Source organism: Mya arenaria, chromosome 2 (genome assembly GCF_026914265.1).
Source record: "Mya arenaria isolate MELC-2E11 chromosome 2, ASM2691426v1".
Taxonomy (NCBI): Eukaryota; Metazoa; Mollusca; class Bivalvia; order Myida; family Myidae; genus Mya; species Mya arenaria.
In genome coordinates this window covers 23,856,573-23,881,848 of record NC_069123.1, presented here as the reverse complement: position 1 = coordinate 23,881,848, position 25,276 = coordinate 23,856,573, and the positions used below count along the sequence as shown (strand labels likewise).

The window sequence follows — 25,276 nt, the reverse complement described above, 5'->3', positions numbered from 1 at the left end:
ATAAGAATTCTAAATGATATCAACCGAATAAGCAATTATTCAAGGTAATTTTGGAAATTCTGTTAAAAAAATTCTACGAAACTAAATAGCAAACAAAAAGAAATAGCTTTGTCACATGATTATCTGTCAAATTTAGGATTGTTTTATCTTTGCTGCTATAACTTATAAGGTACATAAAAACCCAAATTATTGTGTCAATTTATAGTTGTTGAATACTAGATACTAATTGTACAAAGCGTGTTTGCAGCAAAACATAAATACAACTTCATGGTTCACTATCAAGACTTAGTCCAAATAATTGTACGTTGACGGATTTTTTTAGATTTTTGATATAGCTACAATAATGAGCGATCAGGGATACTTTTTTTTTGACATTTCTTATGTATCCCTGTAACGCTACAACTCTCTACCATTTGACAACTGGCGAAATGATATACTGTAATATTATGCATTGATGTTGAATAAAAATGACAAAGTTGTTCAATTTTTATCCGACAGTGATCTGAACTGGATTTAATTTGTCATTAGAATGGTTATTTTCACATTAATATATTATGGGTCACGAATACCGTTATACATGTACACAACCAGTCAGATTTGTCCCAGATTTACCGATATCGGGATACTTGATAAACAATCGACACATGTAAGTGTTTTATGATAACTTAACATGTTTTTTGGGCATACTGACATAACTTAAGATGTGTTTAATAGTAGGCAATAATATTTTCATAGAAATTTGAATTTATAACGGAGATAATTTCAAAATTGTGGCCGCGAGAATTCTCTGCGCAAGGATCGCTTGCTACTTTTTGCTGGGATGGTGGACGTCACGAGTCTGCCATATTAAAAAAATAGTCAAAGGACTCGTTGACGACCATTTAGGTGGACTAATTTTTGATATGGCAAATCCTTCACGTACAAATTGTTTAGTATCAAAAGTGGGTAGTTGTTCCGATCAGGATTCCGGGTTAAAGCATATAGCGTCTATAAAATATCATAAAAACAAGAAATATTACCAGATAATGTTATTTTACATTAGTTCCGTACACAAAAAATAAATATCCAACTTATAATTATGAGTTTGACGTCTTTTCTTCATTTCATTCTGTCAAAACATAACGATATATATACATGAAGGGCACCTGCAAGGCTTCAGGGCACAGTTTTAAATCTCTCAAAACATTTCGGCCATGGCCGAGTTGTTACGATTGTGCAACGAGGTCTATCTCGAAGCTTTGTCGGAGGAGGCCGAGTTATTACGATTGTATCGAGTTGTTCCCCTTCGCATAATTGTTTTCTGTGTCAGTCAACTTTCGTTTTATTGGAAAGGTAAACAACTTGTTTTAATGCATTAAATGCTTGTTTAGTGCAAAATAACATTTCACTTACATGGTAAAATATGAATATAACTCTTTATGATCAATTTAAACCATAAAATACTTCACTTAAAACAATTTCAATATTTTTAAAACACCCCCGATTATAACACGTCTATTATTTTAGACTATATCAAGACTATGATTCAGAATATATCTGTATTCATAGAATATTTTGTTGTAATATGTTAAAGCACAAGTGTTCATAACAGGAATTAGATCTCATAACCAAGCAACAGATAAAGCCCAGGCTATGTGGTTATTACTATATAAAAACCCAGCCGGCTGAACACATAATAATGCGTGTAATGGTTGGGTATAAAAGACTAGCTGGACCGGACCAATTTCGGACAAAATCCGACATTAGTCAACCTAAATGGCCATCAACGAGTCTTTTGAAATTATCACCGTTATAAATTCAAATTTCTTCGAAAATATTATTGCCCATTAATAAACACTTATCTATTTATGCCATTATGCCAAAAAACATGTTCATATATTATAAAACTATTAATGTGTCGATTGTTTATCAAGTATCCCGATATCTGTAAATCTGGGACAATTCTGACAGGTTGTGTTCATGAATATATTTATGTGAAATAACGACTCTAATGACTAATTAAAACCAGTTTAGATCACTGTCGGGTAGTGTTGTGCCGATAATCGATTATACTCGACAATTGATCGGAAAGGCATACGTCAGCGACAATCGCTAATGAAATTTGAACAATCGAGTATAGAAACAAGGGACGTAACCGCTACCTACTAATGTAATGTTCATGGAATAATATAGTTCGGAGCCCGGAAAATAATCATTTCTGTTTTAGTGAATTTTATAGAGTATTTGATTTTCGCTTTATCGCTATGACTTATTTATGATGATTTCGTGTATTTAATACTAATGTTATGGTTTTAGTATTAAATGTCTAAATTTAGCTAGTAAATGATTAATTAATACGAATAAGTTGTATTCTTAATAGTTTTCTACTTTTTCATATGTTTGATAAACTTGACACCCCTACCCTGTAACGTTAGTTATATATAATGGTTTCACCCTTAGAGTTTGTTAAGAATGGACCATTCCATTCTGGTCACGTGATGTTAGGGTATATAAAAAGCGAAATGCATAGAAATAGTTAGTTCGTGTCTCGACACCGATGTGAGAACATCAAGTTAATAATATATAGGGAAGCTTTGAAGTATCTTTTTGTACTGTTTAGGGCGGGTTCTGAACTATTGGAGGCTAGGAGAATTAAAGTGAAGCATTGCGCTACAGCTTCTAGTTTCCAGGTTCGGACATCCGTGGGGTTTCTTTTTGGCCTCTTAGTAAGCCTGGATCATTGCGATACAGACGGAACAGGGTCAATGGTTTGATTCCCCGTAAAAGCTATACATTTAGGACTGTGGGTTTCGCTGATATATTGTGATTGGTTTATAAGCGTTTTGTATGCTGGTCCTGTTAGAAGTTACAGAATAGTTGTTGTAGTGTTTCTGTTTGTTCATTCTTGCTTTTGGGATAATTGAACGTTGATTCTTGAACCATACCAATTATTTCTAATCATTCGGTTTTGTAAGCAATCATTGTCAATCACGTGTATATAATATTAATTTCATACTTAATTTTTGGGACAATGCAGTCCGAGAATAGGTTTATAGTTTAATTTAAGGTAGCGTGTCCGAGCTAGTTAGGGAAGAAACGTTACAAAATTTGGCGCCCAACGAGGGACAATATAGATTCATAGCAATCTAGCTTACCCTGAATACTAAAGAAGCATGGACAGCCCAAACCAGAACGAGGTTTCGAGACTGATCGGCGAAAACGCTGTCTTGAAACAAGAAATAACAAGGCTTAAGTTGGAGCAGGAAATTTTCATCGATGCAAAAGGAGCTCGATAGAACTGCAGCACCAAGCATGACGTCTACACCAAAACATCAGCTCAAACCACGCATGAGGTTTGATATACAGAGAGGACTATCGGATGATGAAACTGGATGTAAAATGTTTTCGTCTCCAATTGGTGATGACGCCCAGGAACAGAGTATGGACAGACACGTAACTCAGTTTAGGAAACGGCCGGGTACTAAACCTGATAGTAGTACAGGCCAGAATAAGTGCCATGTGAAGCTTGCTACATATGATGGCACTGGAGCATGGACGGACTACAAAGCACATTTTGAGGCATGCGCTCAGCTAAACGGATTGTCTGAAGAACAAAAAGGTATGTACCTTTCGGTATCATTGAGAGGCCATGCCCAATGTGTCTTTGGTAACCTGAGCCCAACCACAACTGACTACAAGGAGTTAGTCAGAGCATTAGAAGACCGATTTTCGCCTGCCAACCAGACTGAACTATATAGGGTTCAACTTCGGGATAGGCGACAGAAGGCCATGGAGACCATGGGAGAACAAGGGCAAGATATAAGACGATTGACGAATCTGGCGTACCCTAGTGCACCTGTAGATGTAAGGGAAACCTTAGCAAAAGAACAGTTCATGGATGCGCTGGTTAATTCAGACATGAGTCTGAAAATCAAACAGTCAAGACCACCCAATCTGGATGATGCTGTGAGGCATGCAGTGGAGTTGGAAGCTTTTTATCGAGCTGAGAAAAGACAGCAGGAACATATGAGGTCTGCATCCACTGAGACTGATTCACTGGCTATGGCTATTGAGAATCTGACAGTCTGTCTCAAGGCTTGAGACATTGGTTCGGAATATGCAGAGGCAAATACCAAACTAGAGAAACCAAAGCAACTGAACATATTTTTTTTATAATATTTTTTATTTTATTTTTCGTTTGACATACTTTTTCGTGCGCGGACGCATGTACCAGGAGGCGTGGGTAATGTAATGTTCATGGAATAAGATAGTTCGGAGCCCGGAAAATAATCATTTCTGTTTTAGTGAATTTTATAGAGTATTTGATTTTCGCTTTATCGCTATGACTTATTTATGATGATTTCGTGTATTTAATACTAATGTTATGGTTTTAGTATTAAATGTCTAAATTTAGCTAGTAAATGATTAATTAATACGAATAAGTTGTATTCTTAATAGTTTTCTACTTTTTCATATGTTTGATAAACTTGACACCCCTACCCTGTAACGTTAGTTATATATAATGGTTTCACCCTTAGAGTTTGTTAAGAATGGACCATTCCATTCTGGTCACGTGATGTTAGGGTATATAAAAAGCGAAATGCATAGAAATAGTTAGTTCGTGTCTCGACACCAATGTGAGAACATCAAGTTAATAATATATAGGGAAGCTTTGAAGTATCTTTTTGTACTGTTTAGGGCGGGTTCTGAACTATTGGAGGCTAGGAGAATTAAAGTGAAGCATTGCGCTACAGCTTCTAGTTTCCAGGTTCGGACATCCGTGGGGTTTCTTTTTGGCCTCTTAGTAAGCCTGGATCATTGCGATACAGACGGAACAGGGTCAATGGTTTGATTCCCCGTAAAAGCTATACATTTAGGACTGTAGGTTTCGCTGATATATTGTGATTGGTTTATAAGCGTTTTGTATGCTGGTCCTGTTAGAAGTTACAGAATAGTTGTTGTAGTGTTTCTGTTTGTTCATTCTTGCTTTTGGGATAATTGAACGTTGATTCTTGAACCATACCAATTATTTCTAATCATTCGGTTTTGTAAGCAATCATTGTCAATCACGTGTATATAATATTAATTTCATACTTAATTTTTGGGACAATGCAGTCCGAGAATAGGTTTATAGTTTAATTTAAGGTAGCGTGTCCGAGCTAGTTAGGGAAGAAACGTTACACTAATTTCTGGTTAATGCTAGTTAATGTTGAAATGTTAAGGTGTTACTATGTTAAGTTATCTAGTCATATTCTTATTAAGTCAGTAAGTCACTACTGAAGCTTATTACAAATTTTCTTTCTAATTTAACTGGTAAAGGATTGGTTCTCAACTTCTCATGTTTGTGGTTTAAAAGTGATTTTAAAACAAGTACCGTTTACTTCTAACCATGTAAGAATTTAGTTTTCTCAGTTTTTTGAAAGAAAATGTTCTTGAAAAACATGTAGAATATTGAACTGCTTGTTGTACTTGTTACTGACTGATTATTAAAAAGAAATTTATATCATCCTGAGTGTTTATTTTACACATGCATACAATATGAAATGTACGACAAAAATTAGAGCCTGTGGTCTCATGTTCTGTAATAGTAACTTGTTAACACTAAATGATAGTTGCGTTCTGAATAAATAATGTAATTCATACAAAGAAATGTACAAACAATATTGTAAAACATTGGTGCTTAAAACTGATGCATACATTGTATCAGGCCTTAATATGATAACCAATGATAATTAAATAATGATTAAACCAATTAATAATCGATCATTGATCGGTTTCATAAACCGATTATTGATAGTATTTTTCTGTCCGATTCCCAACACTACTGTCGGGTATATATTGAACAATTTTATAATTTTTATTCAACATTGATGCATAATATTACTATATATTCTTTTGCCCAGTGTTAAATGGTAGAGAGTTGTAGGGTTACAGGGGTACATAAGAAATACCAAAATAATAAAAAAGTATCCCTGATCGCTCATTATTGTAGCTAAATCTGACATGTTATCAAACATCGGTTTCAAATAATGATAACAAATATTAAATGATTAACAAAAGAGACAAATTCAAATGTTAATCACTTCAACAGAGTGGTTCTGTGATTATAGTGATATATAGTAAAGTAAACTGTGTCAAAAATGTAATTGCTTATTGTGATTTACGGAAGTTTCAGTAAATCCCCAGTACGGTATATTGACTTGTACATTTATTCTGGGAGATGGTTTCTTATTTGTTCCTGATTAATTTGAGCTATTTTTTATGTACCTTTCTCTGTATGGGTTTCATTATAATGAGTATGTTGTTCACAAGGTGTTTATCCAAACATTATCAAGTATTATATGTAACTTATGTATTATATATTTAATACTAATATGTAATAAGCTGTAAATTGTTGTTTGTTGTTAATATTATGATTTGGTTCAAAGATGGTCCGGTCCAGCCAGTCTTAAAGACTTTTACGTTGTATACCCAATCAAAATTCTGAAGAACAATTTCGGGATTGGTAGGGAAATTTTCATTGGTCCGGAATTGGTCCGGTCCGGCCAGTCTTTTATACCCAACCTACATGTATATATGTTTACACTAATTCTTGACAAATTGTTTTTCCAGCTGACTGGTGTTGCCTGGAAGGATGTCTAATGCACCGCCTTCATATCAAGAAACTGTAGGTAAGTACATGTAGACACCAAATCACTTTTGTCTATATCCAATGATAATGCATTAACAGATCTGATTAATGTTAAATAAAAGCATTTACATGAATACATTTGTTGTGCTGAAGAGAACAGCTTTGGCATTCCTGCAAGTCATGTCAGTGCCAAAAGATAAAGAACTAATAATGCAGTAATCTTAACTATACTGCCAAGACTTGCATGACGATGTACGTATGGTAATAACATGGTATAAAATGAAAGTTACATAGAACAGTATCATTAAACACTGGATTCTCTTTCTAGCTGGATATCTAACCTATGGCCCCAGCAAGGCACTAGAGTACAAAGTTGGATACCCTGGAGAGTACCATCTGATTCCCAGCTATCAAAAGATAGTCATGACATTTTTAGTATAAATAAAATGCAACACATACTGAACCTAATTTTCTTGTAGGTGCTGGATACACAAATTACGGAGCTCAGCAGTCAGGTTTTGACCCAAGTAAGGCCCCCGGGTACCAGGGCGGTTATGACCCTAGCAAGGCCCAAGGATACCAGGGTGGTTATCAGGGAGGATACCAGCAAGTTTCCAGCTATCAACAGTCAGTCCTTGTGCAACCACAGCCTCAGATAATTGTGGTTGGGGGATGTCCTGCCTGCAGGGTGAGGGTTTGGGGATGAAGACTTACTTATTTTGAAGATGTTAAGTGATATAAGCACCAAATAACAACTTGAAACTTACATAAAGATAAAATTGTCCAAACATTATTGCTAAAGGTGCCTGCTTTTTTAACTTGATAAATTGTGTTTGAAGCACTTTGGTAATATGTTGAAATTAGGAACAGCTAATATACCAGTATTAAAAATAATGTCAGTCTCAATAAAAAGGAAATGTAGTTATTGTAGAAATGATCATATTTGTTTATATTCCAGGTAGGAGTATTAGAGGATGACTACACATGTCTAGGTGTTTGTTGTGCCATCTTGTTTTTTCCCATCGGAATTCTCTGCTGCCTCGCCATGAAGGAACGACGATGCCCCAACTGTGACGCTAGGTTTCCGTAAAACATTTAGTTTTCTGATACTTATACTAATAGGGTTAACAACCTTTACCTGTTCGTTATTGGCTGATGTGCAGGGGGAAGATAACTCTGTGAAACTGAATTTTCTCGCTAGAATCTAGCGCTGGCTGACAGATTCTCTTTCATTCGGTTCTTGTTTTGGACCCATTGATATAAAGTTTTGAATTAATGACTTTTATCTCGATAATGGTTGTTTTTTTTATCACATAATTTTTTAGAGTTTTTAGTGTTCAAAATTATATTTTGTCAAATAACATTTATTTGGTAATTTAGCCGTTGATTTTGTTTGAGTAAATCAGTAGAATTAAACAAAGGCTAGGTCTGTAGACTTAAAAAATCAAACACATAGCTTGTTAAAGGGTTTTTGGTACATGTATGCATTTACCAAATAAATGGGTCGAATGTCAACAACACTCCAGGCCCATAGAGTTTAATTGAGAGGAACATTGTAGAATGTACATGTCTTGCAAAATCAGAATAACAGACATTTCTGCATAAACATAATCAACAAAATTAATTAGTTAACCAGATTCTTTTTCATAATAAAGAAAGTATTGACTTTTTTCATGAACATAAGTGTAATAATTGCTTCATTAAAAACTGGCTCATTTTGTGTTGTTTTTGATGGACATTTCATGAATACTGAAATAATTCCATTGTACCCTGTCATACATGTGTCTGACTGTAGATATGTGACTGTGAACAGAGTCAATATATGTTTCACAAAATTCCAAAATGAAGGTTTTACTTGTTGTTGTTTTTTTCATTATTATATATATTTAAGTGTGTGTTAATTTGTTAAAAGCTGGCTTTAAGGACTAACATCTAATTGAAAAATTATTTATGAATGTTTTTTTTTATAAATCCACTGTTTTGAAAATAAACAACTTCAGGGAATAATTTGAATCAGTAATTTTTATTACTTTGTTGTTAGAAAGGCTGGTTTTGAACTCATTTATGCTGAGTCATTTTGCAGACATGCTGGACATTTTATTATTTATATTTTTTCTTTCCTATGGTATATGGGTACTTTTCTCTTTACTGTATACATATTAAATGTTATGCAAGTGAAATTCTTCATGTTTTCATGAACATTTTCTAGTACCAACTACATTTTAGTTATAATTGAAATATTGGATCTTTTTACATGGAATGCAATTTCATGTGTCACTGAATGGATCATACAAAACCAGATTTCTTTATAGTATTTGTGTAAAATCATACAAGAAAAAACACAACTCAAGTGTTTAAAATTGATGAACATACTGGTAATAAAAGCAAGATTACGTTCCCTCGTGTCCTATATATTGTTACAATCTTGACTTACTGCTACCCATGTTTATATATATATATTTGAATATTATTTTGAATATGTCTCCACATATTTTACAGTGTTACACAAATGCCCTATATTATTTTGGTATCATTATTTTATGGATTTTATAAGCAATAAAGAAAAATCCAAAATGGTCATTATGTGTCTAATTATACCCCCACAAACGAAGTTTGAGGGGGTATATAGGAGTGAGCTTGTCGGTCGGTCGGTCGGTCTGTCGGTCGGTCTGTCTGTCGGTTTTCATGGTTTCCGGACGATAACTCATGAAAGGCTAGACAGATTTGAAAAAAATTTGGTACACAGGTGTAACATCAGAAGATACAGGTCAAGTTCGATATTGGGGCTGGTGGGGCCAAGGTCAAGGTCACTGTTACTATAAATAGAAAAACGGTTTCCGTACGATAACTCATGAAAGGCTTGACAGATTTGAAAATTTTTTGGTACACAGGTGTAACATCAGAAAATACAAGTCAAGTTCGATATTGAGGCTGGTGGGGCCAAGGTCAAGGTCACTGTTACTAAAAATAGAAAAACGGTTTCCGGACGATAACTCATGAAAGGCTAGACCGATTTGAACAATTTTTGGTACACAGGTGTAACATCAGAAGATACAGATCAAGTTAGTGATCTTGTCGGTCGGTCGGTCGGTCGGTCGGTCGGTCTGTCGGTCGGTTTTCATGGTTTCCGGATGATAACTCGTGAAAGGCTAGACAGATTTAAAAAAAAATTGGTACACAGGTGTAACATCAGAAGATACAGTTCAAGTTCGATATTGGGGCTGGTGGGCCAAGGTCAAGGTCACTGTTACTAAAAATAGAAAAACGGTTTCCGGACGATAACTCATGAAAGGCTTGACAGATTGGAAATTTTTTAAATACACAGGTGTAACATCAGAAGATACTGGTCAAGTTCGATATTGGGGCTGGTGGGGCCAAGGTCAAGGTCACTGTTACTAAAAAAAGAAAAACGGTTTCCGGACGATAACTCATGAAAGGCTAAACGGATTTGAACAATTTTTGGTACACAGGTGTAACATCAGAAGATACAGATCAATGTCGATATAGGGGCTGGTGGGGTCAAGGTCACTGTTACTGAAAATAGAAAAATGGTTTTTGGAAGATAACTCATGAAAGGCTTGACAGATTTGAACATTTTTTGGCAGTAACCTTGGAGTTATGGCCTCTCTTCAAAGGAATGGTTTGCCATTCCTGTGTCCAGGCGGCATTTGGGGGTATTCGTCACTCCTGTGACAGCTCTAGTTTCAGTTAAAAGAAGAAAAACAAGTTTAAAGTACAATCACTTTATCAGGGATGATAAAGTTCAGGATTAATCCTGAAATCAGGATTGAAAGCTTTCGGTTTCAGACTATCATACAGTTGTATTTAGTTTGTTTTTGATGGACACTTGCACTAAAAACAGTAAGAAGTATGCTTAAAATGGATATAAATGGCTTTGAAAACCTTTCAAAAGGGGTCTAAGCCCTTTAACACTTTTTATGGCCCGAATCCCTCATATTCAAACTAATTTTTCAAGATTGGAGTTTTTGGTCAGTTATCATCCCTGTTTATGTGTAATGTTTTTTGGTCATTTTTTTACATATTGTTTATTAGCAAGCATTACCTTTTCAAATGGTACCAAAATTATATGGATTCACCTCACAATTTAACATTATGGTAAATGTGGGTATAATGTGACTTGCTTATTTGGGGTTGGGATTGCTACAAGTATAAAAACATTGTACATGTATCTTATATCATACTGAATTATTATAATTATGTTCATAATGATAACCATTTACTGATCTTATTTTGTTTATCTGAGAAAAACGAATATCAAGAATTTGTTTTTGTATGGGGGGACACTATCTGTATGTATTTGCTGATTTTTCTATGTTTTTTAAGCAATTAAGAGTAAAAATAATCATTTTTTGTTAAACTTCCCTTTTGTTATTCATACCCATTCCAAGACTTGATCTTTTTTTGTAATTTCTGCATCCATGAACAACTTAAAATTTCCATTATTTGAAACACTCTTTGGCAAATTTCATACAACTGAAAAGAGAAAAAAGGTTTTTAAGAAATATTCACTAAACATTTCATAGATATACATAGGTTAATGGCATTTAACACAAATCTACATTGTTTAAATCCTTATAATCATCAATGTTTCCAAAAAGTAAAGAAATATCACTAAAACTATTAACTTGTCATGTATAACACGAACTATTGATGGCTATTATGGGTTTACACTGGTATGCAACTCATAAGTTATATACATGGCCATGAGCAGTTTTTTTTATTAAATGTATGGTTCCCTCCCTTGCATCAACAAAATAATTTCCCAAAATATGTGTTTTGATATAATGCATGTATATACAAAATATTTTCTTGATACACTTGGAGAAAGGTGCTGAATTTGAGAAAAATAAATTTCATATGTATATTTTAAAGTTAATTAACTTAAAATCATATTTCAGATTTAAAAAATTCAACAAGTTATTCCAAAAAGATTAGATTTTAAAATATTGGATCAAATGCAGAAAATTTATTGAACTTATGTACCAAAAAAATGTGATTATTTAGATCATTTTTTATTTTTACAATAGGCAAATGTATATGGATAATGTTCGTGGTTCTTGAAACCTTATATGCTGTGATAGGTGAAGAGTTGTTAGGATATGAGATTTTATTGACTGGTTCGTACATTTTATATTCATTGTTGTAGATATTTGCCAAATAAATCATCATGCTATATATTGTTGGGTTGCACTTTTTTGTATATTACATTTTGACAATTAATTAAGCTTGTTTGATACTTTTTATGGTAATCCATCCTCATTAATACCAAAAAAAATGCTAATGGTAAAGTTTCTTTTGAAAGTTGCAAAATTTTAACTTGGAATATTTTTAAAGTTTTTACCAAGAACTTTTTGTTTTATAGGCATTATGGTATTTATGAAACAAATTAATACAATTGCTAAATAATCATAGTAAAATGTTGTTTTATTACCTCCTTTTGAAATATCATATTCAATAAAAACCCTATATGCGACCACCCCATTTTCACGACCAACCCGCTAATGAGACCGATTGTTTTCAGACCCAATCATTTTCAATGGTCGTAAACCCCGAAAAAACGGGCACCCCGTTATTCAGTAATACGACCATTTAACCCAGTCCCTTTTTATTAGCATAATAACATAAAAGTTAATGAATATAAATTTTACCTAATAAATATTTCTATGTTAATATCTTAAATGCACTAACACATATTTGCATCCTAATAATGGATGGCTTACCTTAAACGACAAGAACAGTTGTCATAATATTTGTCGGTCGTCGGTGACAATGGTTTCTGTTTTCGACTAAGAGGAAAGTTCAGCAATTTAAATGCTAGGCAGTATTTTCATGAACGGAAATAGTTGAGCAGATATGCTTACTATGAACTAGTTCTGAATGTTCTGGTAAGTTTAGATAAACTCAACGTACACCTACGGTGGAATCGTTCAAGTGTGCATTGGCATGTGCAAAGTTGTATAATTTTATAGGCTAATTTGGATTTGTGGCCAATCTGTAGAAAAACAGATACATGTGCAAGAAGAAATCCTGCCTCGATGTACCCTTTGCCATTAACGTCGTCACCTTTTCTGAAATTTCCACTCTTTATCAAACACACTTTAGCAAACTCTTGCCCATGCATGGTCGCCATTCTTATAAATGAGGTAAATATCTTTAAAGACATTTAATATTTTTGAAACTAGATGCAGTTTCCCCCTATCTTTTATACCAAGTCTACGATCCAGGGTCTCACATCCCGTAGGAAAACTAAAGAATTCAGTAAAAGCAACATGTCGTGTCAAGTAGAATGCCATTAACATTAAGTGAAAATACGATAAACTGTGACCAGGAAACGGTGCATGTACATCTGCTGACCCAAAATTGATATGTTTCCCTTGGCGGACTGGCGTGTGCCTTTGAATGCCCTTGAACCGTGGTGTCAGCTTAATTTTAACACTCCTGATACTGAAACTCCTCGTGATGTTTTAAAAAAAATCCTTAATTGAATCGGTTAAATGAGTCAAATGAAGAATGAAACCCATGCAATTCATTTCAATATTATATTGTTACCGTGAGCTGAATTATGTCAGTGTTATCTCAAAACTAAATTGAGCAATTAAAAGCTGAAAGCATACATTATGATGAACTAGTAACAATAGTATATATTTATTTGCAATTTGTATATCAGAAAAGTAAAAACTTATTGAAACATCGTATTCGAAATTTTTGCCTCATTTGATTATAAACTTACGAACATCACGAATACATACTTCAAGTGAGTTATTCGCTTATGAGAGCGAAACAACTAGGACTAAAGTTGTAAAAATGGAACGTTGGGTAGGTCGCGTTGCGCTGGTTACCGGAATGTCTTCTGGCATCGGGCGGGCTATTGCCAAGTCGCTTGTATGTCATGGAATGAAAGTTGTGGGTTGTTCAAGAAATATGGATCGGATGAAGGTATTTGTTTTGCTAATTTATTGAATGGTAGTGTAATTGACTACGCTAGATAATGTGATACGCGTTATACAAATTTTCAACCCACGACGCATTTCTTTTATGTTTACTCTAACTGACTTGATTATTAAATATAAGTATAATGAAAAGTCAAAAAGTATAATGTCTTGGGTTTAAAAATTCTGCGAGTCGTTACATAATGTTCTGTCGATTGCCAGACCGTATATTTTCTGTTATTAATAGGGGATTACATATTCAGAGTTCATAAGGTAGCAATATATACCCGTAATTTAACTATAAGTTCCGGGCGGTGATATTTTCCAGGCGTAGTTTGAATAATATAATGTTTAGTGTTAGAGGCGGAACCCCGGCCGGGGTTCCGGCCGCGTTTTTTGGGGCGAAATATGTAAATGAGGTGGGACGGAATTCCAGGTTACGGGCGGATTTTCAGATTTAGCTTGATTTTTTGTTACGGGCGGAATTTCAGAATGAGACGGAATATCGGTTGTGGGCGGAATTTTAGATTACGTGCGGAATTTCAGATTCAGACGGAATTTCAGTTACTGGCAGAATTTTAGTTTACGGGCGGATATTCATACATATGTCACATGGAGTTTAATTATTTTTAATTTTATGTGCGCAATAATTTACATGCGAAAACTATGATTAATTAACAGACTGAAAAACAATGTGAATAACCATACTAAAACTTACTCAATTTATTCTGCATTTCAAAGATAAATACGCAGAATAATAAAAGTTAAATTATCATATTGGCTTTAAAATATAATTCAAGTCACTAGTACATTTCACAGTAGAATGAGTGCTTCCTTATTGTTCATAAATCTACATTGTACTTCAGGGAACGTCATGGCAGCATTTTCCGTCATATCACATACTCTGAAAATAAGACATTGTATTTTTTTTTATTAAACCTTAAGTATTAGCTTTCTTATCATAAGAGAACCGAAAGCTTTTTTTCTCAAAACAACAACAACACACTTATAGAAGTGATATAAGACGAGTGCTATATTGCTTAACTCTGTGTATGGATACCTAAGTCTTCGGTATATAATTTTGCACAATGATTTGTAAAAGGGTAACCATGAGCCTTTACTATTGCCTTATGTTTATATTTTAGGCAGTCCACTTGTAATACAGTATCTACCTTCGAGTATTGCCAGTGGCCAAGCATATGCTTTCTTGCCTAACCAGAGCGAGGTTTCCCAATACCAGTTCCCCATGGAGTTCGCCAGTTTGGTAATGGTGAACACCTTGTCAACGAGGTCATACATCAAGTTGTCTCCTTTTGCCCCCTTTCGGACAGCAGTGGTACAAGTTTCGTTCTATAAACCTCATTGTGAGGTAATGGCCTCACCTGTAAATAAGTTGAAACTTGGAAAGTTTTCTTATACCTTACCTTGTAAATAACGTTTTAATGATTTCCTTCTATTGAAATTGTGTATTTCAGGTTTATTTGATAGTATTGTATAATTTACACACCTGAATTGAAACATGATCTATGGATAACCCTGTAACACATGTCAACAATTACAGAAATAAAGTCATAGGTAACATACCATTTAAATTGCATGCCCTAGTACAAGGCTGGTTGAATTGTATTTCAAATAAATGGTTATTAAAGTCAGTTTAGTTAAGAAAATGCTATTTATCTTTGACAAAGTCACAAACTTCTGAGCGTGAGGTTGTATTTGCCATTATAATATCATAACATTATGATTAAACAAACAAGTATAACTAAATTTGTAGTGTTTCTTGCAGCACACTCATTAAGGTAGCAACGACTCCTGAAATAACAGTTTGATTAACATTCTGATATTTGTATGAACAAAATAAGCAGAGAACATGATTATGTTTCGGGAGGCCAGAAGACGTGATGACTGAGCAATATTGAAATGTATTCTTACCACAAAAGAGTTGCCTGGGGTTACAGGAGCGGAGATGGTTGGCATGAGTTTTCTTGCGAAGTTGACCTTCTAAGTTCCTTCGATAACTGTAAAAGTTGTTTGATTAATTGCAATAATCAAATTATAACAATTAAATGATGACTTATTTTAGCTGTTTACACAATCCATATTATTTTAATATAACTGCTCTCATTTATACCCTTATTTTATCATGAATTACATCTTTATAAAATATATATATGGTACATTAATTAATTAAGCACTTTAGAGGTTTACTCGAGAAAGCCATTACCTTTGCTGTGAAATTTGTTGATGGAGATGCAGTCGGATTCTGCGTGTAAAAGTGGCTGCTGAAATATCAAGATGAACACATGTATAATGCAGTTATTTCTGTATAATAAATTATTAATTTAAAGATTGTTTCTAAAATTTAGAATAAAACCGTTATTCCAGCATAATGCAGAACTTAATTAACATTTTGTTGTTTAAACAAACATATTAAAATGAATATGTGAACAATAATGATTCCGTCCATACTCCAGGCGGAATTCACCGATTCCGTGCCAATTCCGCCTCAATTCCGCCCGGAATCCGCCCCTTTATTTCGTACGGGTAGTGTTTTAGACAGTACAGACCGAGCCTTACAAGACATGATTGCTCAGTGTTTTTCAGGTGTTCCATGCTTTATTCACATGAATCTAACGGCCGAAATACTTGTGAACGTTAACATGGACAATGTCGTCAATAAAAGCGCTTGTTCAAAGTTTCTGAAATTTTGCGACGATCACATTTTCATTGCCACATTTTTGACTCAATAAAACATGCTTACTTTGGCGTATTGGCTTGAAAATAAATAATGAATTGCAGGAGCTGGCCGACAGTTTGGATGGGGAAAAGGGGTCACTGACGCCCATACTGTGTGACGTCAGAAAGGAAGAGCAGATTCAAGCCATGTTCGAACAGGTACTGGTATATTTTAAGCGTTTCATCTAGTTTAGTGTGTATCTTTTATTAGTTTTTATACTCCAAAACATACCTCTAGCACTCAGGTACATGCGTAATTGTCACATAATTGTGTGTAGTCTTTTCGTGTTCAAGTTATTTGCCAAGTTACCCCTAGACAAACGCACAAGTGCACACGTTTATATCTATAAATAACTAACAAACTAATCTAAGTGGAACGCAAATTGAAACAATGATTAAATAGAATACATTACAGTGTGCTCCTTCTTTATTGATAGAATATGAGCGGATCTTTTAACATAGTAACTTGAAACCTGTGGTGTAACGGACCTTATAAAAAGAAAAGGCTACTCGGTAGATTAGTTGTGTGTAACCGTTGAGTGGATTTTTCAAAACAAGAACATGTACGAGGTCCTGCGTGCAAAACTGTCGTCTGTAAGAGAATTTGCGAGTGAATCAGTCCTTGAAGAAGAAAACACATATTTAAGTTCTAAGCCATATTTTAAAGTGCTGTACGATATGAGCGTACCTTAGCCTTGGTGTATAACATGTTTGTGGGCTGACTGCTCGGTCACTATTTATAAGGCAAAGATTGAAGGAGCCTCCTCCGTTGTCTGTATTATTTCTATTACCGAGCACAGGTACTTTGACTCCCTTGATTCCGCTGTACACAATACGGAGTCTGCTCGAAGGTAGTTGGCAAATATTCTCAAAGGTCTCGTCCAGTAGTTTGATGGGAAAGAACTCTGAATGTAGGCTGCAGGATTTTGTTGAAAATATGCCTCTACTGTAGTGTTTCCAGATCAGTATACGGTATAGTAAGATGGCAAGGGCCTTTACTTAGCCCTGTATCCAGATCAAGTATATGATAGCATGGCATTTTTACTTACTGGACAGTGTAACCAGATAAGGTTTGAGTTGAGGGCATTTTTAGCTCGACTTTTCGAAGAATAAGGAGATATACTACTCACCCAAGCGCCAGCTTAACACATTGGTTAAGGTTTTGCATGTAAGCACCTGTAGGTCATTATCTCAGCAAATACATAATGTATTGCATTGAAACTTTAGACTTGTGTTCCCAACTATCCAACTTATTTAATTTACAAAGTTATCTAGATAACTCTATCTAGAATATAATGCAAACTATTGCCTTTTTTATTATTCAACTTAGAAATTCTGGTTAAGGTTTTGCATGTAAGCACTCATAGGTTAATATCTCAGCAACTACTTGATGTATTGTTTTGAGAATTGATATAACGCTACTCACCCATCCAACATGTTTGTTTAACCAAGTAAGATAACTCTATTTTGCATACGATTCTAATTATGGCCCTTTAGATGTATTGTTTTGAGACTTGATACAACGCTACTCACCCATCCAACCTGTTTGTGTAACCAAGTAAGATAACTCTATTTTGCATACAATTCTAATTATGGCCCTTTAGATGTATTGTTTTGAGACTTGCTACAACGCTACTCACCCATCCAACCTGTTTGTGTAACCAAGTAAGATAACTCTATTTTGCATACAATTCTAATTATGGCCCTTTAGATGTATTGTTTTGAGACTTGATACAACGCTACTCACCCATCCAACCTGTTTGTTTAACCAAGTAAGATAACTCTATTTTGCATACAATTCTAATTATGGCCCTTTATTTTTCGACTAAGAAATTCTGGTTAAGGTTTTGCATGTGACCACACTTAAGTCAATATCTCAGCAAATACATCATGTATTGCATTGAAACTTTATACATGTGCTCCCAACCATTCAACCTTCTTAAATAATCAAGTAAGATAACTCTATCTTGCATATGATTTAAATTTTACCCCTTTATTATTCAACTTAGCAATTATGGTTAAGGTTTTGTATGTAAGCACATGTAATTGTAAGTCAATAACTCAGCAACTACTTAATGTTTTGCATTTAAACTTCAAAGAATCAAGTATGATAACTCTATCTTGCATATAATACAAATTTTGTCCCTTTATTTTTTTACTTAGAAATTCTGGAAAAGGTTTTGCATTTAATTTTACTTTACAGTGATCCATGCATGTTTCACCAATTCGTATCTTAAAAGCGGCGGAATAGTCGAGCGCGCTGTCTCTGTGACAGCTCTTGTTGTTATAATTATCTCCCATGACGCCTCTATTTTAGGTAAAAAATAACAGATGAACCCGATGAGTACATGTTTATGAAATATATCTTGTTTTGTTTTCATACCTGGCCACAGTTTAGGTGAGAGGACATGTGTGTGAAGTCGAAAACGATGGGCAGTGGGCACAACGCTCATCTCATGGCTGAAGCTCCCGTTGGTGTTATATCAATTATCATTTTGCTGTTTTAATGTTTCCAGATCCGGTCACAACTCGGGGGTGTGGACGTTTGTGTGAACAGCGCGGGCCTTAGCCATGACGCCCCTCTGTTGACGGGTGCCACTGAACAGTGGAGAAATATGATGGAGGTATCAGAGCATATATAGCAAATTGTGGCCTCAGTGGAAAACAGTTGTAACTCGATATTGAAATAAACAGTTTAGTAGGGGGTACAGCAGTCTTGCGCTAAGTCCTCGAAAGAAGCGAATGTCCACGTAAACATTGATTATTTACATGTACGTATTAAAATGGGAGCCAGACAAAACATCCAATGGACAAAACCTACCCTGACAAAATGATGTGGGAGGTTTTGTCCACTTAGTCAAAAATAAGATGGGGGTGTCCTAGGGATGTTTTGTCCCACATCTTATTAAAATACTATTTACTAAAATTTCCTACTCAAGGTATTACATATGACTTTGAGATTTTATTGTTATGGTTATGACCAACCACGCTTCCAACCAAACCCTTATCACCAGGTAAACGTGCTGGGACTGTGCGTGTGTACCCGGGAGGCTGTCAAGTCCATGCATGAGAGGGGTGTGGATGATGGCCACGTCATACAGATAAACAGGTAGAGACAGAGTCCAACCTGACTCAATTACATAACCCCCTTTCTTTATGTTTTAACATACATGTACCAGCCTCCCTCCAAATTCTTTCATTATATCCGCATTCATATGAAGAAAACTTGTCCATTTTCCCAAAAAATGTATAGTATTTTCCCAATTTGATAAATGCAGATTACGTTTTTGAATAAAAAGGCAATGAATTTCTTGAAAAATAAACAAAATCTTGACATGACTAACTCTTTCACAGCATAATGTATGTATAAAAAAAGTGAAAACATGTATATTTGCCATTATTTTAGCTTTTTTCGCCCGATTTTGTATTTTCCCCAAACTCAATTTTTTTCCAATTTGCAAGGCACAGGCAGTGAAAATAATCCCGAAAAAAATCACTCACAGTCGGTGGAGCTTTTTTCTGTTGCATCGAAAAAAAAAAAGCCAACCAAAGAGGTTTTGATATGGTCTTTAATCGATTGTTCAATGGTTGTCGAGTGACGGATTGATTGTTGGCGCTTGTTGATCTTTAAGTCGGCGAACGCTAGCAACTGATCAGCACAAAATTGGAGATCGATTGGCCGCTGACCGTTCACCGAACATCGATTAGTAAAAACGACCGTTTGGAGAGCAATCGCTCGTCAAGCGTTCGCCTACCGTTCGAAAACTGAAGGCTAACATTTTTTCACATGTAGCGGACATATTGCAGATAGGTACACGCATTAGGCGATGATAACTCTTTTGGAGTTTGCCGAACGATTGAAACAACCGTGCAGAACAAAACACTGTTGAAGCCATTGCAGGCTTTTTTTAAACGAAAGAAAATAATTACGTAGAATGGTTGCGATTGCGTGATCTCATCTAGACTTTTTTAAAGCACTTTAAGTACTAAAACTCTCTTGAATAGACAATGCATTTCTGTAAACTTTTTTATGTAGACCACTTCTGCATAGTTATTTGATCAAAATATGTATTTATTAAAAAGTTGAAAATTCACCGTTTCTGTTCCTTATTCGAGTTTGAATAAGGACTAGGGAACCAGTTCCTTATTCCTTATTCGACTAAGTGTACGTTATAAAGAAATTGAAACTCTCCATCCCTTTAAATAAGTCAATGCATTTATTCAAGTTGTTTGAAAAGGTCAATTTTTGATATTTCTTCAAAAAACTAGCAAATTAAGCACATTGAAATTGAGTATTTTTCGTAAAAATTCTGTTACTTATTTGGTTTTTGAAACGTTTTTAAAGCACTTGAAGCACTAAAACCTTCTTGAATAGACAATGCATTTCTGTAAAAAAAAATATGTAGACCACTTCTGCATAGTTATTGGGAAAAAATGTATTACTCAAAGTTTTTATTCCTTATTCGAGTTTGAATAAGCAATAGGGAACTAGTTCCTTATTCGTTTTTTTCTATTATCGTGCATTATTTTATTCACAAAGTTGTTTAATTGTTATCAAAATATGAAACACATCACAAAGAAGTGATTTTATGCATATCTACACTTATTTATTTTGAATAAGGAATAAGGAACCAGTTCCCTATTCCTTATTCGAATAAGGAATAAGGAACTAACTTATCGTCCATCTTTATGTGTGTGTATGCACTTTGAGTTACAATGTAGATTTAAGATTGTAATACAGGTACCATTTTTCAAGTATCTTAGAATGTAATAGGAAACACATGATTTTTATTGTATTATTTTTAAAGCGTTTTATTAGGTACTGTATTACATATATATATATGTAAGCTTTTTTCTGCCCCAAAGGTAGGGAACATTACCCTTTTTTATCAATAGTATATAGCTGGTGTATGTAAAATCATAAATTCAATGAGTTGCATGTGTATGACGTCGCACACTATAACGAAACCCATATCGGAGCAACAGAAAGATGAAAAACTCTTAAACTTACACTTATTTTATAATATTATTTTCATTTATTTTGCTGCGGGCCACAAGCCGTATGGAAATAGCCGAGTAGAAATTTCCACAGGTGTCCGGTGCGTCGTTTGACCCCCATCCCCTCTACTACCCCGCCCCCTCTACAACCCACCATTTCCCCCCCCTCAAAGTATATAATATACTTTGTCATAGATGGAAAATTGTCAGAAGTTGGATGTAATGTCATATTATGATGTTTAAACAATATCTGGATATTTTTGAGAAATTTGGGAAAAAATGGTGGGTTGTAGAGTGGGCGGGGAGTAGTAGATGGGTCGGGGTCAAAACAATGCATCGGACACCTGTTGAAATTTCTATAATGCTCAAAAACGTTTGCAGTTTCTTCTTTAATATATACATGTAGTTGAAGCACGAGGAGCAAGTTATACGCCTCTATATAGCCCATTGTACATGTTACAGTAAGTGATATAATATTTTTTGTATGTAATTTACCTTTTACTTTTTCATTCAGTGGAGTAGGACACAAGCAGTATGCGAATAACCCAAGTGGACATTTCTACAGTGCAACAAAGTTTGCTGTTACATCTTTAGTCGATGGCCTAAGGAATGAGTTATACGCCTCCAAAACCCATATCCGTGTCACAGTAAGTACTATATATACAATTACTGCATTCTAACTTTTTGTTCTTCATATATTTACAGTGTGTGTATACCACGTGACGAATTGCGTCATAAAAGCTACGTCGAAAGGCAACACTTTGCTTTAAATGAAGACTTAAAGCTGCACTCTCACAGTTTGAACATTTTGACAACTTTTTTATTTTTTGTCTTGGAAAGAGCAAATTTTGGCGTAAATATCTGCAAACCAATGATATAAGATTGTGGACAAAAATTCAGATCGTAGATTTTCATATTTCCGTTCGAAAATTAATGTTTTATGGTTTAAACCGTTACTAACGGTTTAAGAAAAATCCATAAAACATCAATTTTTGAACTTAAATTTAAAAATCTGCGATCTATTTTTTTTTGTCAGCAGTCTTGTATCACTGGTTTCCATGGATTTTCGCAAAAATTGGCTCGTTCCAAAACAAAAAAATAAAAAAATGTCACAACGTTCAATCTGTGAGAGTGCAGCTTTAAATCAATGATAACTTTACTTAAATACAACAACATTTTAAATGAAACAAAGGTTAAATGATACATTGTTCTCTTTTTAATTGTGACGTCATATCCGGTACCATATCGTATAATTATGTTAATGGCGTCATATCGTGTAAAACATTGAGTTCTGACCACATTTAAAGATGTTTTCAAGACAAATAGCACGCTTTAGATGATTAATTTGGAAGATGTACTACTCTCAAATAATTATTCATCATCAAAACAAAATGAGAAATAAACACATGACTTGCTAGAATATTGCTAATGAAGCATCTAATTAATTTGTTGACATGCGGAGGGATATATTTTATGTAAATAGAGCAATGTTATATAACAGATGTATAATACAGAAAAATAAGTGATGGCTATATTAAACCGTAAAACAAGGTATATAGCATGTGATAAAAAAACTAAAACATCGTCTTCACGACGTTTCTATGTATGATAAAGGAACCTTGTTGAAAAAAACGAATCTAAAACAATGACGCGTTGTCACAGAAACATAATGATCTTGCTGTATGCCTAAACACACAAAATGTTTCATTGTATCTCCACAGAGCATCAGTCCTGGCCTTGTAGAGACCGAGTTTTCACACCGGATGTTCACGCACAAACAAGAAGTCGCCGTGGCAAAATACAGCCAATTTGAGGTATGCAGCGGGATAAATAAGTTGCGCACAACTTTTTCTTTTCATAAACTTTTTCCGGCTTAGAATGCAAATTAATGTTTTCTGTACTAATTTTTTATTATGATTTAAATGATATTCCTTTTATAAAAACTGAAATTGATTTTTTCCCCACAAATTGGCGCTTATTTATGCTGTTATGAAGTTTTAAACCACAGGGTCAGCATTTTAAAGGTTCAGGAATAAATCATTAAATATCAAAATATGTCTATATGGATATCGCTGTCTTTTAAATTTAAAAAAGCTAAATCTTAAAGCAGTTTTTAATATTGTCAGAATCTGAAGCCAGAAGATATTGCGGACGGTGTGATATACGCACTCGGTGCTCCGAAACACGTGCAGGTAAACCATCTATTAAGATCTACAATAAAACGCCCATACAAATTACTAGTATATCCTTACTGGTCACGTTCATGTCTTCGCCCATTGGAGCGCTAGATAAGTCTGATATGGTGTTCGCACATATGTGTGGGCCAATGACACTCGAGGATTTACCCCATTTACTTATCATGTACAGCAGTTTTGATGGTGAATACAAACATTTATTAATAAGTTAAGAGCGATTTACAGAAAGTTGTGCGAGCTTTCTCGGTGCGCTCGATCCATTTGCTATAGACCGCCAAATTGAACTCGAACATAAACTTCGAACACTAATCTTCTGAAGTTACTTTCTTTCCAGGTCCATGAAGTTATGATCAACCCAACGGAGCAGCCGTAATATTCGGTGTCCTCTTGAGGTTTTCGACTAAGTGTTCATAGTTCGCCGAGTTAAATGAACTCCAGCGAGACTTCTACAAAAATGTATCTAAGGATAGTCTCAATATGACTGGGAATGACTGTCTGTTTAAACTCATGTCCCCTTAAGCATTTAAATACAGTGAGGGAACACACCCCATGATGCTACCTATGGGTGCGGGCAGACCTTTATAAACTCCTTAAATTATTTACATTTCGCCCAGTCATTGTGTCTTTTTTGTTTTTCAAATGTTATCAACTTTATATAAAATATATCTTCCATTTTGACTATCATATACACGGTGCCTATTTTAAAGTTTCTACAATGTGTACATATTTCGCCCAGTGCAATTATTAATAAACTTCCAAAATTAACTACAGTCACTTTTAACTCTTTACCCTTTTAGCATTTAAATATACTGAGGAGACAGTCGTCGCCCATAATGCTACCTATGGGTGCGGGCAGACCTTTATAAACCCAAAAACAACATTTATATTTCGCCCAGTAATTGCGTCATTTTATTTTTGCAACTGTCATTAACTTGAATTAGATACAATTATCCTACATTTTGCAGCCATAAAAAGGTAAAATTGGCGCGACATTGCCATACATATATATACATTTATTAATGAAATATAACTACAACAGGTAAAGTCATGAAAGCAACAACAAAACATCTTTGTTAAAATGTAGTTATTTTACCGATCCTTATTCACAAACCCGAACAACAACTGGCAGATTCATATTAAAGCAGGATTATCTTATTTTAATACTAATTTTAATCCATTTACAATAATGCTACAAACGCTTTTTGGCGAAATTATGGAATGTTCAATGTATGTTAACAGTGGAGCTCTTGTTGGAACTTTGGTGATGTACTTTCATTGCTACAAGGAATTATCATTTCACATGAAATGTTGTTCGATGTCTGACACCTTGAACGAGTCCCATTTTTAAGATCGGATAAATATTGCCTTCCTTTTATGTTGTAAAAACAATTTAAATGTAGTTGAGAAAGAACATGAAAACATTCTAGAAACTGGGGTCTTGTATTAGAGATCAAATATTCATCGTACATACAAAAACAATTTATATATATTAGTATAACACAAAACCGGCTTGTTTATGCTTTTCTGTGGTTTATAGAAAATTACCGGTGCAATACAAATGATATTTCACTGTTTTAAACAGTGAAATAAGAAATTGATATTTTTGCTGTTTTGAATTTTTAGTCCGCTTTCACTTAAAACTCGCGCTCCAAATTAAACGTCAGTGCGTACAGAGCTGGGACACAATTTTAAGACGTAATTTCAGGTTATGTTCGCTCGTTAGAATATGGCTCTTGGAGCTTACTCGGTGAAATATCTTGCGGTGAAAAAGCACAATTATTCTCAAT

General features: G+C 34.6%; 2 protein-coding genes across 4 annotated transcripts; both read left to right on the top strand.

Annotated features, from left to right (window-relative positions):
* The first annotated feature begins 106 nt into the window (after positions 1–106).
* LOC128220895 (brain protein I3-like) lies at positions 107–11,806 on the top strand. 2 transcript variants are annotated; one of them, XM_052929397.1, is made up of 4 exons: positions 107–169; positions 6,592–6,650; positions 7,090–7,298; positions 7,569–11,806. In XM_052929397.1, exons 2-4 carry the CDS (start codon positions 6,614–6,616, stop codon positions 7,698–7,700), a joined length of 378 nt encoding a protein of 125 aa, XP_052785357.1. In that variant the 5' UTR covers positions 107–169; positions 6,592–6,613; the 3' UTR covers positions 7,701–11,806. The 2 variants fall into 2 exon arrangements, with proteins under 2 accessions (XP_052785357.1, XP_052785358.1); XM_052929398.1 differs by lacking the exon at positions 107–169 and adding an exon at positions 213–300.
* A 1,579-nt stretch (positions 11,807–13,385) lies between these two features.
* On the top strand, positions 13,386–24,254 carry LOC128217193 (dehydrogenase/reductase SDR family member 11-like). 2 transcript variants are annotated; one of them, XM_052924161.1, is made up of 8 exons: positions 13,386–13,567; positions 16,360–16,455; positions 18,813–18,920; positions 19,311–19,405; positions 21,809–21,941; positions 23,016–23,108; positions 23,421–23,486; positions 23,824–24,254. In XM_052924161.1, the coding sequence occupies exons 1-8, from the start codon at positions 13,436–13,438 to the stop codon at positions 23,860–23,862; spliced, it is 762 nt and encodes a 253-aa protein (XP_052780121.1). In that variant the 5' UTR covers positions 13,386–13,435; the 3' UTR covers positions 23,863–24,254. The 2 variants fall into 2 exon arrangements, with proteins under 2 accessions (XP_052780121.1, XP_052780129.1); XM_052924169.1 differs by lacking the exon at positions 13,386–13,567 and adding an exon at positions 14,727–14,929.
* The last annotated feature ends 1,022 nt before the right edge of the window (positions 24,255–25,276 follow it).